At 44.3% G+C, this 14,809-nt stretch overlaps 1 protein-coding gene across 3 annotated transcripts in view; it reads left to right on the forward strand.

The window, feature by feature from the left end:
* The window catches only part of EFCC1 (EF-hand and coiled-coil domain containing 1), a 77,079-nt gene extending 71,143 nt beyond the window's left edge, over window positions 1-5,936 (forward strand). The window contains exons 6-8 of one of the 3 annotated variants that reach the window (XM_072598276.1): window positions 875-1,033; window positions 1,797-1,866; window positions 5,289-5,936. In XM_072598276.1, the coding sequence (XP_072454377.1) occupies window positions 875-1,033; window positions 1,797-1,866; window positions 5,289-5,422 (363 nt within the window). In that variant the 3' untranslated portion in view covers window positions 5,423-5,936. Of the gene's footprint in view, window positions 1-874; window positions 1,034-1,796; window positions 1,883-2,783; window positions 2,960-5,288 lie in introns of those variants that run through there. The other 2 variants (XM_072598274.1, XM_072598273.1) reach the window with 2 other exon arrangements.
* Window positions 5,937-14,809: the final 8,873 nt, after the last annotated feature.

Here is a 14,809-nt window from a genome sequence, read left to right on the forward strand (position 1 = left end):
AGAAACATTTAAATAATCATTCGACTGTGAAATGAACTCTCTAGTGAGGCCCAGGAGGAGAATGAAAGACACAGCTACAAAAAATAGTGGGAATTAATGGTGTGGACATGAGATTGCAAGGTCAGGGCCTCAGAGGAGGACCTGTTGGTTTCCTATGAAGGAAAATGAGAAAGGAACTAATTTTTGCCTGGGAACCTAAGAAGAGAGATGAAACCAAAGGAAAGGACCATTGATAGGGTCTTAGCTAGAGCTGGAAGGGATCTCAGGGGCCATCCTAGCCCAGACACTTTATTTTACAAAGAAGGAAACTGAAGGCCAATGAAGTCATATAACTTTCCCATGGTCACCTAGATATAAAGTAGCAGAACCAGAATTCAAACCCAGGTCATCTGACCTCAAATCAACATGCTCTCAGATTATAGACTCTGCTTCCAATGTGGTTTAAGAAAATTTCAAAAAGCTATTTGGCATAATGGAATAATGAGCCCTGTGCCAGGAGACCTAAGTTCTAGTACCAGTTCTGCCACTAACTTTATAGCTTCCCCTGGATAGGTCATTTCCTATTTATACCTGAGATTCTTCACCTTTAAAATAAGAATCCCAATTCCTGTCCCACCCTGCCCTCCCTACCTCAGACCTATTGGAGGTTCCGATGTGATCATGGAGTTCTGAAAAATATTCTTGTAGCCCCCATCTAAGCTTTCAGTTTTATCCCAACTCCCCCCGCCCCATTATAGTAAGTCAGTCACCCCACCCTTACATTACCAAGTACCAAGTGGTCACCAACTCAGAGGGATAACAGCACCTCCTGAGGAGAGTGAAATGAGTTGGATTGCTGGACAGCTCCAGTGCTGAATTTCTTCTCTCTGGCCAGGTGAAGGAGCCACTTCTCAGTGAAATTCAGCAGAAGGCTGAGGAGAGTGAGTTGCTGAAGATGGAGTTACAGATGCTTGAGACGGAACGAGTTCGGCTCTCCCTGGTGGAAGAAAAGCTGATGGATGTCCTTCAGCTTCTCCAGAGGCTTCGGGATTTGGTATGCCAACAGAACATGGCTCCTCCTGCCATCATCACCTACTTAGAACAGAGTCTCTTGTTCAGTCCCCACCGGAGGCAACATGTAGTCTATGGGGAAGAGAACCAGACACAGGTCAATCATTTGAGTTCTAAGCCTAGCTCATTATCAGCTATTCAGTCATTCATTGTGTATTGGAGGTAGCATGGTGGAACTATCAGAACAGCACTAGAGTTAGTGGTAGAGCTAGGATGAAAACTAAGAGCTCCTGACTCTTAGCCTACCATTCTTTCCATTACCTCTGGAGATGTACATTTAAATGTAGTTATAGAGTCCACATGGGTCTCTTATTCCTTCTATCACTGCCAGAGACCTTATTTCATTGGCCCACTTCAAGAAAAAGCTGGGCCACTTGTTGGCAGTGTTGTAGAGGGAAATTTTGGTCAGCTTGTTTGGACTAGATGACTTCTAAGATCCTACCAATTCAGAGATACTGTCAATTGTAAGATCATAGGTTTGGTACTAACTAGATGACTTCTAAGATCCTACCAATTCAGAGATACTGTCAATTGTAAGATCATAGGTTTGGTACTAGAACCCATCCACACAGAAGTTAAATGACTTGTGGACACAAAGCTAGTGCATGTCAGAGGTAGGATCTGAACCCTAGTCTTCTTGACTCTGAACCAGTTCTCTATATATGATACCATGCTTCTCATACTAATGATGTAATGGTGACATGCTGTATAGAATGATCTGTTTCATATGTTTGTTCCTTTTTAAGAACATATCAAAAAGAGTCTTGGGGAAAATGTTGCTGAACACCTTGGAATCCTGTCAGGACCCCCAACATGGTAGGAAAACTCCTTGGTAATTAAAGTCATTTCTGTCCCTTATTATTCTGAAATAAGTAGCTAAAGGCTAGGGGTGGAGGGAAAGATGGGTGTTGGGGGGATCCATTTCCTATGATAATAACCCGGTCCTAAAAGAAACCTGTCTGAAAAATAATCCATAAACATGCAGAATGAAAGTTCGAATGAAGCCTGCAGAACAGTTTGGTTTCTAGGTTATATTAGCAAGCCAGAGGTTTATCTGCTCTACTTCCTAGCATGACAGCTAGATGCCCCCAGAGCTTTAAAAAGCAGTGGAATTTTTCATTGCAAAACACACCCTGAATTCAAGGCAGGAAATGGAGGGGGGAGATGGACCAGGAACTTGGGGGCAGGGTCTTTTCAGTCCCCCTCCAATTTTGCTAGATGACCTTCTCTCCTTTCTCAATCCTCCCCCCACATGCCTCTAACCCTCACCCTGCCCTGCATTCCAAGACTCCAGGTAAAAGTTTCCCTACATTCAGTATCTTAACATTAAAAAAAAATGCTTAACTAGGCAAAGTCTTCATATACTGCTGTCCTGGAGCAATGAGGAGGGAGAGGGAGAGAGCAACCAGTTCATGACGGAAGCTTGGACCATGCTGAGGATGCATAGGTTTATTACACCTGCACCCACTATCCAAGCTCCCATAGGATGTCTAGCACTGATATTGAAAGAAAAGAATTTATACAACTTTAGAATCCTATAAGACAGCCATAGAATGTCATAGCTAGAAGGGACCTTTTGGTCCCAGCCCCCAGTGTTTCCTCATAACAGATCAAAAACTTTTCTCATAGATCATCTCTGAGTTTTCAATTTTTAAAAGTCTCTCTTTTTTATTGTTGTGGCTATCTAAAATACATAAGTGAAAATAAATAGTAGCTGTTGTTTTTATCCTCAGCCTTCCTGATCCTTGAAAGGCAGCATGGCACAGAGGATAGCTTGCTGGATTTAGAGACAAGAGGAACTCAGTTCAAATCCTGCCTCAGACACTTTATAGCTATGTGACCCTAGACAAGTCATTCAATCCTCTGAGCCTCTGTTTCCTCAACTGAAAATTGAGACAGTTGGTGAGATGAAGAATTCTTAACCTTTTTTGCTTCACAGACTCTTTTGGCAATCTATTGAAGTCAAGGACCGCTTTTCCCAATAATACATGTAAATGAATAAAATAAATAGGATTGCAAAAGAAACCAATTATGTGGAAATAAAGTTTTCAAAATATTAAAAAAAATAAGTTCACAGATCCCCTGAAATCTGTCTGTAGAGCCCAGGTTAAGAACCCTGAAAAGGGTGAGGTCCATTCCAAACTATAGGGGCTAGTAGTCTCATCCCAACCTATTTCTTAAGGATGTTTTGAGGGTAGAATAAAATGAGAGGGAAAAGCGCTTTGAAAACATAAACATTCTCTTCAAAGAAATGCACTGGAATGGAGAATACACTACAATAATCTGGCGAGAGCTGCGCAGGACTTCCTTGAAAGTTCAGACTTTGAAGCTTTCTTCCACACGGCACCCTAAATGACCTCCCTCCTGTGGTTAGTTTTGCAGAAAAAAAATCTGCATACAAGGGGAAGGAACGGAGGAGTGGAGGAGAAGGAGGAGTCCCAGAGGAAGCCCCCCCGCCCCGCCCCACAGAGGGTGATGGAGTGGGAGGTCCAGGGAATCTACATAAAAGAAAACAAGAGGCCCCCTCCTGTTGCATGGCTTCCACAGGCTAGTCATTTCCAGCCCCCCCACCAAGGAAAACCTTCTGCCCAAATCCAACCCAAATGTGGGTTTGGGATCGTGACCAAATGTAAACCCTGCCCATTCTCAGCCAAGGCCACATGCGGTTCCCGATGGCACCAGAACTAACAAAATCTCCCACTGTTCTCTAAGATGCTTTTGGCCAGCAGCTTCATGCAGGCTGGCCGATCTGCTTTGGCAGCAGCAGGAGATTCTTGGGGGTGGGAGGTGGGGGAGGGGGATTGCTGCTCAGAGATGGAGAACTCCAAACCTGGTTAAGCTCACTTCAGCCTGGAGGACAAACAGAAAACAGCCCTAGGAGGCTCAGAGGCATTTTCCAAGGTGCCAAAACCTCTCCGGTCTCTTCTTCCTCTCAGGCTCACCCTGAATCAGTTTGGGCAGCTAGGTAGTGCAGTGGCTAGAGCACCAGTGCAGGAGTGAGGAGGACCTGAGTTCAAATCTCACCTCAGATACTTGACACTTACTATCTGTGTGACCTTGGGCAAGTCATTTAACCCCAATTGCCTCATCCTGGGTCATCTCCAGTCATCTTGATGACTATCTGGTCACTGGATTCAGATGGCTCTGGAGGAGAAGTGAGGCTGGTGACCTGCACAGCCCTCCCTCACTCAAAATAAAGTCAAGTGCAAGTCATATCATCATTTCTCTGATGGCATGGTCTTCTTCAGCAACAAAGGACGAACGTACACACACACCCTGAATCTCCAGCATTTCCAAATTTCCCATCTTTTCAAACATATGTTCATTGAGGATCACTTTCTATGCTAAGGATCATGAGAGATATAAAAATGAACAATTCAGTTCATTTATTATAAACACCAGTCCTGAATTAGACACTAAGGCAAGGGTGGGAACCTGTGACCTCGAGGTCACATGTGGTCCTCAAGTGTGGCCCTTTGAATCCAAATTTCATAAAACGAACCCTGCACTAAGACATCATTCCAGTCTTTGTGGAGTTTACAGCTCAGCTTGGGGTTATATGCACAGAAAACATATACCTATATTAATGTAAGTCAGAATATGATAAGCACTATAAGACCTGGGCTTGTGCGATACTCTCCTAACTCTCCCTTCTCCAATCTACCCTCCAATCCAAAGTGATTTTCCTAAATCCAGCAAGTTTGACCCTGATCCCTGCCACCTTAATAAATTTCAGTGACTCCCTGTTACCTCCGGGACCAAATATAAAATCCTCAGGCATTTAATATCCTTCCAAACTGGCTCCTTCTTACTTTTCAACCTTATTGTGAATTATTCTCCATTATACACATTAGAGCCCAGCCAAATTAGCTATTGCTCACACATGGCACTGCATCTCCCGTCTCCCTGGGATCAGCTTCCTCCTCACCTCCTCACCTGGGATGGACACCTCCTCACCTCCAACCCCTTGACTCCATTGATTCTTTCAAGGCTCAGTCCAAGTACCACCTTCTGCATATATTCTTATATATATACCTGTTGTCTCCCCTTGCTAGAGTCCTCTAGAACAGAAATTGTTTAATTTTGTCTTTATATCACCAGTGCCTGACATAGAGTTGCTGCTTAATAAATGCTTGTGGATTGATGGATTGGGGTTGGAGGGGGTTCTTACCCTAAAGTTTTGCTGACCACAGCCCTGAAGTCATACTGTGTTTTTGCTTCCTGGTTCTCTCCTGTAGAGAAGGCCCACACTTTTGAAGTCCTAGATGCCTTGTACCGGACACTGGCTAGCTGCGAGCTCCTGCAGAAACAGCCTCTGGAGCAAACCCAAGCACCCCAGCCTCTTACCAACCAGCTCATCATCTCCTGTTGAGCATTGGTGTCTCCTGCCCCTCTGCAGAGACCTGCCCCCAACCAGCCTCTGCATCTGCAGTCATCAGAATATTGAAATACAAGTGGACATCCCTGCTGGACCCACCAAGTACAGAACCTCAGCCAAGCAACTTGACCTTGGACACTTGAATTCCCCCTGGGCCCACCCTAGGATAAAGTGCTCAGTGACAATTGGGTCTCCCACTGCTAAGACACCACCCCCGTCTTCCAGGTCATACTATGGAAGACAAGACTGGACCCAGATCTGGTCTGAGAGGCTGATGGAGCTCCACAAATCACTGAGCCAACACCAGCATCTGTGATTGAGGTTTCCCTAGTCAGGGCCCTCCTGCCTTGGAGGTCACATCTCTCCCTTTGATGAAATGGTGCATTTGACCTTCATGTTGACCATTTTCCTGATGGGTCCTGTAAAGCCTCCTAATTTATGCTGATAAATCTCAGGCTAAATCTGTCAGATTTCATCTCAGATTAAAGTGGTCAATGCTTTTCTGACAGCCTGTACCTACCATAACCCCTGCAGAACTCTGGAGAGTGTGGCCTTCCTCCTACTATAAGATTCCTTCCCTTCTCCATCTGGGATCCCCTCCCCTAAAACCAGTGAAATCAGACAATTCAAGGAGTATGGTGGGACTATGAGGAGACCTGCCTGCCTGCTACAGAAGATTCATATATTAAGATAGAAAGGAGAGGAGGCAATAGGGGCACTCATATATGGAAGTCCTTGAATGCCAAACAAGAGTTTGAACTTTATGTAGGGAGTTATGGCAGATTCTTGAGCAGGGGAATGTCATGCAGAAAACAGGACAATTTGTGTGGTGGTGCCATGACAGACCCCAGAGCAAACTAACAATCCAAGAGGCATGTTCTCTCATCCAGAAGTAGCTGTTTTGTAGCCACTTTAGGAAAGAAGGTCCCTGTGCCATCTTGGAGTGGGATGGGAAGGTGCCAAAAGCCAGAGCAGCAGGTATGCTGGGTGGAGGAGAGCTGAGAGCAGCTCTTGTTCAAGTCATGCCTGGAGTGCTCTTAGTGCCCAGAAGAAGATAGTGCTGAGAGGACTAAAAGTCAGGAGACTTGAGTTCAAATCCTAGATAAGTGACTAATATACTATGTGGTACATACTTATGAGCTTCTCTTGTGTGCCTGCCTAATGACAGCGAAGTCAAGTCAAGAGGGTCTGCCCTCCAGGACTTTCTAGTCTAGTTAGGAGGACAAGATGCCTATACACAAGTGAAATATCAGTATATAGCAGTGTAGGCTAATGAGAGAGTACAGACAAGAAGAGCAGGAGGAAAGAAAGCTCAATGTGGGCTGAAGAGATCAGGGAAGGCTTGGGGGAGGGGGGAGGAGCAAGACAGCTTGAGCTTAGTTCTTCAAAATAGGCAAGATTCAGATAAGTTGAGAAGGAGAAGGGCATTCCAGATTCATGAACAAAGGCTCAGAAACATAAGATGGGGAAGAGATAGCCTGGCTGGAGCAGAGGGTAGGTGTGGGTGGTGTCATGAAGTGTAGACATTCTATCATGGCTAAAATAAAATGATAGGTAGGGAAAGAGCAGGTGTTGCTAGAGAAACACAAGGTGGTAGCATCACTGTGCTTATAATCCAAACATTGTTCAGTGGAGACGATCCTGGCTCTAGAGCGGACAGCTGAGTCCTGGTCTTGACTTTGCTCTGAACAAACTATGTGACCTTGGGCAAGTAACCTAGCCTTTCGGAGAGTCCATGTCCTCCACAAAGGGAGTTGGACTCATTGACAGCAAAGGTTCTTCCTGACTCTAACACTTTGTGATTCAGAGATTCCAGAAGGGTCTCGAATAGCTAATAGAAAGCTCTCAGCATCCCTGGGACACACACACACACACACACACACACACACACACACACACACACACACCTCTTTAAAGGTGAGGTAGAAGTGGGATAGTAGCTGGCTATTTCATCCTGTTTCTATCTGCATTTTCTCCCCCCAAAAGGACAGAATCAGCACTAATTCTTCCATGTTGAATTTATTTGATTTTAAATGAATGCAAAATTATCCTTTAAACACTCCAAGCTGTGGCTGATATACCCCTTGCTCTCCCCTCTCTTCCCACTGATCTTCCCTCAGCCATTTGCTGCTCAGTGTTCCTAGAAGTAACTGAGCTCTATAGTTCCATCAGAAAAGTCCAGAATCAGTCACACTCTGCCCTTGGGGTTTGAACAATATCCCATGTTAAGGGATGTGCTAGAAAGAGAGAGGAGAGCTTTTGAGGTGGATTTAGATTGAGATCTTCAGTGTAGAGAAAATCCAAAGAACTCTAATCTAGCTTTTAGAGCATCAGAATCCCAGACTGGACCCAGGAATCCATATGAAATGGAGCAGAAACATCATGGAAATTCTCTTCTCAATTTGATTGAGCAGAGAAGGTGGCAAACTCCCTAAAGAGGTCATAGACATGGCCCTTGGCACCTCTTGGTTACTGGATTTCCCTGGTAGAGGCTGCCTCCAAGATGAATTGCTTGCCTTTGGGGATATCAGACATGTGGAAGTTGTTAATACAAGAGACCCCAATGTTCAATTCAATTCAAGTCAACAAATACAGATTAAACAGTGCACAGTTTTAGGCACTGAGGGAGACACAAAGATAAAGTCTCAGAGTGAAATTTATATCAGGAGCATGTCAAGAAAGGTCTTGATTTGTACCATTGGAGAAAATGACACAGTGATTGATTCAAGTGAGATGAATCAGGTAGGAATTTCCAAAGTATTTGCTGGGAATCCTCATCTCCACATCTGTAGGTTTCTGTGTTGTTATTGATCAGTTGTTTCAGTTGTGTCCACCTCTTCATGATCCCATTTGGGGTTTTCTTGGCAGAAATACAAGAACAGTTGTCCATTTCCTTCTTCAGCTCATTTTTACACATGAAGAAACTGAGACAAACAGGGTTAAGTGACTTACTCAGGGTCACACAGCTAGTATCTGAGACTGGATTTGAACTCAGAAAGAGTCATCTTCCTGACACTAGGCTTGGCACTCTAACCACTGAATGACTTAGCTGCCCTCATATGTCTATAAAGCAGCTAAAAAATAACTTATTTCAGTACTTTCAAGGCTCTGAGATTCATAGCACAATGCAAAACATAGATCCTGGATTCAGAGGGCCTGAATTCAAATCCCACTTCTAATGCAATATGTGTAACTTTGGTCAAGTCACTTAACCTCCCTGGGTCTCAGTTTCCATATCTATAAAACAAAAGGGGTTGGTCCTGACAGAGAGATGATAGGCTCAAGACAGAAAATGAGACAGACATTTTTGGTCAGGGCCAATGTGGTCACTTGTTTCGCTTGACAATACATATTTGTTACAAGGGCTTTTTTTTTCTTTTTCCCATAGGAGAGAGATACAGGTGAGAGGCAGAGAAAATGAATGCTTGTTAAGTAAGAAACTTTTTTAAATGAGAAGGTTGGACTATATGGCCTCTGAGGATCCTTCCAACTCTAGGGCCATGATCCCATGATCCAATTAATAAGGACTTATTAAATGTCTGCTCTGTTTGAGGCATCATGCTAAGTAGGTTTGGGGGCTAGTCCTTAAATTCCACTGGTGTGGACACTTCTCCCATGATGTAAACCCTTTTACACTTAAGTATACAGTTTCATGAGTTGCTCTGACCAAAATCTTCATCACCTGGTCATTCAATCAACCAACAAGTATTTATTATGTTTTAATCAGACAACTAGCATTTATTAAATGCATACAACATGCCAAGCATTGTGCTAAGCACCAGTGATTTAAAAAAAAAAAAGCAAAAGACAGTCTCTGCTCTTGCTTACAGTCTACAGTGTCTACGTTCCATGTTAGGTGCTGAGAATATAAAGACAAAAGAAAGCCCTGCCCTCAGGTAGCTTATATTCTATCAGGTACCCAATTTGTTGATGAGACTCGCTGAACTTAGTTACTAGGGTCTTCAGATCGTAGACATACTGTCTTAAATACAGCATTGACAGACTAGAATTAAAACCCTTTCAGCTTATGGAAATATACAAGAATTTGTACTTTGCTAGGATGACCTTTAGGAACCAAGGTCAACTCTATGATGATAAATTATTAGTGAGACTTTAGTGGAGGAAAATTACCGTATCATAAACTTGACCTAAAAAGTTAATGTGCTAAACAAATTGACATTAAACATTTAATTAATCATCTTGCTGCCTTTTTAGAATTCAAAGGGGTTTCGGGGGATGATATGGATGGCTCAGGTCTCTCAAAGAAACTTCCCAAAAAAGTTTCAACTGATGCTTGGATATTTTCCCCACAAATTTCACAGAACCACAGATTTCAGAGTTGGAAGAGAATTCTTCAATCATCTAGACCACCCCATAGCCACAAAAGAATCCCAGTTACAACTCTATTTGTACCACACATTTGACCTAAAAACTAAGATGCTCCAATAATTAACACTTGTTCTGTCCATAGCAGAAGCATTCAAAGTAAGCCTAATAACCTTAGAGATGAGTTTAGTGACCATGACTGGTATCTTTATCTGTAACATGGAGGGGTTAGACCTGTCCCCGTCTCTCTTCACTTTCTCTCCAAGATTCCTATGAATGTCAAACCAAGGCTTCTCTGAGATCCCGTCCAGTTCTCAGTCTATGACCCCATGATCCCCATTTCCTCCAAAAGAGGTTATAGCTTCTCATTTTGCTCTCATATGTAGGTAAACCATGGAATGAGTTATTACCACACTGAAAACTGAAACGTAGATCTCACTCTAGTGAGACTACGGACCTACTCCAACATATATGCACATCAGCAGGTGGAGTTCCCAGAACATGGCTAACTACATCTCACCCTCAAGGTCCTAGGGGTACCCCTGAAGGGCATAGTAGTCTTCTAATGCTATAGGATTGAGCTCCCATCCAATATGATCCACACAATAACATCACCAGTGATTAGTGATCATTTTACTCCTTACATTGATACCTCCTCAATATCATCAATAAGCAATTAATATCCATTAGTTTTTACAAGGGGATGTATACTGAGAATATATAGCAAGAACAGAAGCATATATACATTACCCTGAATCAAGGCACACTATCCCCTCTGCCACTTTGGGCTCTGGGGACAGTGAGTTCAACCTCAAAGTGATTGTTACTAAAAATTCTCTCTAGAAATTGACTTCTGGGCATGGCACAGCCCTGGAAATGTGCTCCCCTGCCTTCAAGAGATGGTGTCTTGGCTATTAGGTAGATTCACTGCTGGGCTGGCTTGCACAGGCTTTTACTGGACCTGCATTTGTACTGGCTATGGCTTTCATGGCAGTCTCTTCCATGAACCCCTTCTCTCTACACATCTGGTGATTCCTCCAACCCTTTGAAGGCCACAAGATCACAGCCTGGTCTGCTCCATTTCAATATTCATTCCCCTAAAAGCAAGAAGAAACAAAGATACAAAGGTGTCATGTGTTTTGGGCTATGTGGTAACCCAGGTAAGAAGGAAGATGGTGCCAGCAGTCATTCTTGACTTGATCACCACTACGAAATATGGCTGTTGTCTGTTGTACACCTCTCAGTTCCAGTTCAACAGCCAATTAAAAAAGTTTTTCTTCACTACACAGCTATAATAGGATCAATGCATGCCAACATTTCTCCAGAACTGGATTAGGACCATTCCTCCTCCTACCCCAATTTGAAAGAGATTAACTTGTGGGGGCGGAGCCAAGATGGCAGAGTAGAAAGACACATATACACTAGCTCTGAACCCACAGCCCATAAAAAGCCCACAGCCCTTAAAATATCTGTAAAAAAAGAACTCTGAACAAATTCTGGAGCAGCAGAAGCCACAGAACAATGCAGCGGAAGAGATTTCTGTTCCAGAGAGCCTGAAAACCTCTCGCAAAAGGTCCATCGCACTGCGGACCTGGAGCCGAGCCCAGCCCTGCGTTGGCCATGGGACTGAGAGGAGCAGATCCGAGCAGGCTTCAGGGATGGAATCTCCAGTAGCCACGTGGGTCCCTCCACCCACAGGTGACAAGGGTCAGTGAGAGTGTCTCTTTGGCAGGTCAAGAGGGGAGTGGGGTGCCCCCATAACTCAGGCCCCCTCGGGAGGCAGCAGTGGAGGCGGGAGCAGACCTGGGCTCCACAAACAGGCAGGAGCCAGAATCCATCGTTGAAGGTCTCTGCATAAACCCCCTGAGGGAACTGAGCCCTGTGAGGTGGCCCTGCCCCCACCTGAGCACCTGAACTTGATCTCACACTGAATAGCAGCCCTGCCCCCCCCCCCCAAAGTCCTGAGGCTGGGAAGCAGCATTTGAATCTCAGACCCCAGTTGTTGGCTGGGCAGATCTGGAGGCGAAGTAGGTGTGAAGAGAACGTTCAGAAGTTAAGTCACTGGCTAGGAAAATGCCCAGAAAAGGGAAAAAAAATAAGACTATAGAAGGCTACTTTCTTGGTGAACAGGTATTCCCTCCCTTCCTTTGGGATGAGGAAGAACAATGCTTACCATCAGGGAAAGACACAGAAGTCAAGGCTTCTGTATCCCATCCCACTCAATGGGCTCAGGCCATGGAAGAGCTCAAAAAGGATTTTGAAAATCAAGTTAGAGAGGTGGAGGAAAAACTGGGAAGAGAAATGAGAGACAAGCAAGCAAAGTATGAAAAAACAAATAAACACTCTGCTAAAGGAGACCCAAAAAAATGCTGAAGAAAATAACACCTTGAAAAATAGGCTAACTTAATTGGCAAAAGAGGTTCAAAAAGTCAATGAGGAGAAGAATGCTTTCAAAAGCAGAATTAGCCAAATGGAAAAGGAGGTTCAAAAGCTCACTGAAGAAAATAGTTCTTTCAAAACTAGAATGGAACAGATGGAGGCTAATGACTTTATGAGAAACCAAGAAATCACAAAACAAAACCAAAAGAATGAAAAGATGGAAGATAATGTGAAATATCTCATTGGAAAAACAACTGACCTGGAAAATAGATCCAGGAGAGACAATTTAAAAATTATGGGACTACCTGAAAGCCATGATCAAAAAAAGAGCCTAGACATCATCTTTCATGAAATTATCAAGGAAAACTGCCCTGAGATTCTAGAACCAGAGGACAAAATAAGTACTCAAGGAATGCACAGAACACCACCTGAAAGAGATCCAAAAAGAGAAACTCCTAGGAACATTGTGGCCAAATTCCAGAGTTCCCAGGTCAAGGAGAAAATATTGCAAGCAGCTAGAAAGAAACATTTCAAGTATTGTGGAAATACAATCAGGATAACACAAGATCTAGCAGCTTCTACATTAAGGGATGGAAGGGCATGGAATAGGATATTCCAGAAGTCAAAGGAACTAGGACTAAAACCAAGAATCACCTACCCAGCAAAACTGAGTATAATACTTCAGGGGAAAAATTGGTCTTTCAATGAAATAGAGGACTTTCAAGCATTCTTGATGAAAAGACCAGAGCTGAAAAGAAAATTTGACTTTCAAACACAAGAATGAAGAAAAGCATGAAAAGGCAAACAGCAAAGAGAAGTCATAAGGGACTTATAAAAGTTAAACTGTTTACATTCCTACATGGAAAGACAATATTTGTAACTCTTGAAACTATTCAGTACCTGGGTACTGGGTGGGATTACACACACCCATGCACACGCACATGCACACACACATAGAGACAGAGTGCACAGAGTGAATTGAAGAGGATGGGATCATATCTTTAAAAAATTAAATCAAGGGGGCGGAGCCAAGATGGCAGAGTAGAAAGACGCACATACACATAGCTCCGAACCCACAACCCACACAACGGCTAGAGGGGACCAACTCACGGTGAATTCTGCACCCAGAGGCCACGGAATATTGGAGCGAGGGAGATTTCTGTTCCGGAGAGACCTGCAAACCTCTCGCGGGGGGTCCTTCGTGCTGTGGACTGGGCACCGGGACTCGGAGCTGAGTGAAGCCCTGCCGCGACCTCGGCACCAAGAGGAAGAGATCCGAGCAGGCTTCGGGGATGAGATATCCTGCGGCCACGCGGGTCCCCCCACCCACAGAGGGACCTGCAAACCTCTCGCAAAAGGTCCGTGGCGCTGCAGACGTGGAGCCCAGCCCAGAACTGCGGCGGCCACGGCTCCGAGAGGTACAGATCCAAGCAGGCTTTAGGGACGGGATCTCCAGCGGCGGCACAAGCCCCCCCCCCACAGGTGATGAGAGTCGGTGAGAGAGTCTCTTTGGCGGGTCGAGAGGGGAGTGGGGTGCCCCCATGGCTCGGGCCCCCCTCCCGGGAGATAGAAGCTGAGAGGCGTCTGCAGACAGGGGCTCCCCAAGCAGGTGGGAGCCTGGATCCATTGTGGAAGGTCTGTGCATAAACCCCCTGAGGGAACTGGGCCTGAGAGGCGTCCCTGCCCTGACCTGACCATCTGAACTTAATTCTCACACTGAATAGCAGCCCTGCCCCCGCCAAAAGCCCTGAGGCGGGAAGCAGCATTTGAATCTCAGTCCCCAAATGCTGGCTGGGAAGACCGGGAGGCGAGGTGGGTGTGAAGAGAATATTCAGAGGTCAAGCCACTGGCTGGGGAGAATGCCCAGAAAAGGGAAAAGAAATAAAACTATTGAAGGGTACTTTCTCGGAGAAAAAACACTTCCTCCCTTCCTTTCTGACGAGGAAGAACAATGCTTACCATCAGGCAAAGACACAGAAATCAAGGATTCTGTGTCCCAGCCCACCCAATGGGCTCAGGCCATGGAAGAGCTCAAAAAGAATTTTGAAAATCAAGTTAGAGAGGTGGAGGAAAAACTGGGAAGAGAAATGAGAGGGATGAAAGAGAAGCATGAAAAGCAGATCAGCTCCCTGCTAAAGGAGAACCAAAAAAATGTTGAAGAAATTAATACCTTGAAAATTAGCCTAACTCAATTGGCAAAAGAGGTTCAAAAGGCCAATGAGGAGAAGAATGCTTTCAAAAGCAGAATTAGCCAAATGGAAAAAGAGATTCAAAAGCTCACTGAAGAAAATAGATCCTTCAAAACTGGAATGGTACAGATGGACGCTAAGGACTTTATGAGAAAGACAGATATCACAGAACATAGCGTGAAGATTCGAAAAATGGAAGATAATGTGAAATATCTTATTGGAAAAACAACTGACCTGGAAAATAGAATCAGGAGAGACAATGTAAAAATTCTGGGACTACCAGAAAACCATGATCAAAAGAAGAGCCTAGACATCATCTTCCATGAAATTATCAAGGAAAACTGCCCTGAGATTCTAGAACCAGAGGGCAAAATAAATATTCAAGGAATCCACAGAACACCGCACGAAAGAGATCCAAAAAGAGAAACTCCTAGGAACATTGTGGCCAAATTCCAGAATTCCCAGGTGAAAGAGAAAATATTGCAAG

The sequence above is a fragment of the Notamacropus eugenii genome, chromosome 3, assembly GCF_028372415.1.
Source record: "Notamacropus eugenii isolate mMacEug1 chromosome 3, mMacEug1.pri_v2, whole genome shotgun sequence".
Lineage (NCBI taxonomy): Eukaryota > Metazoa > Chordata > Mammalia > Diprotodontia > Macropodidae > Notamacropus > Notamacropus eugenii.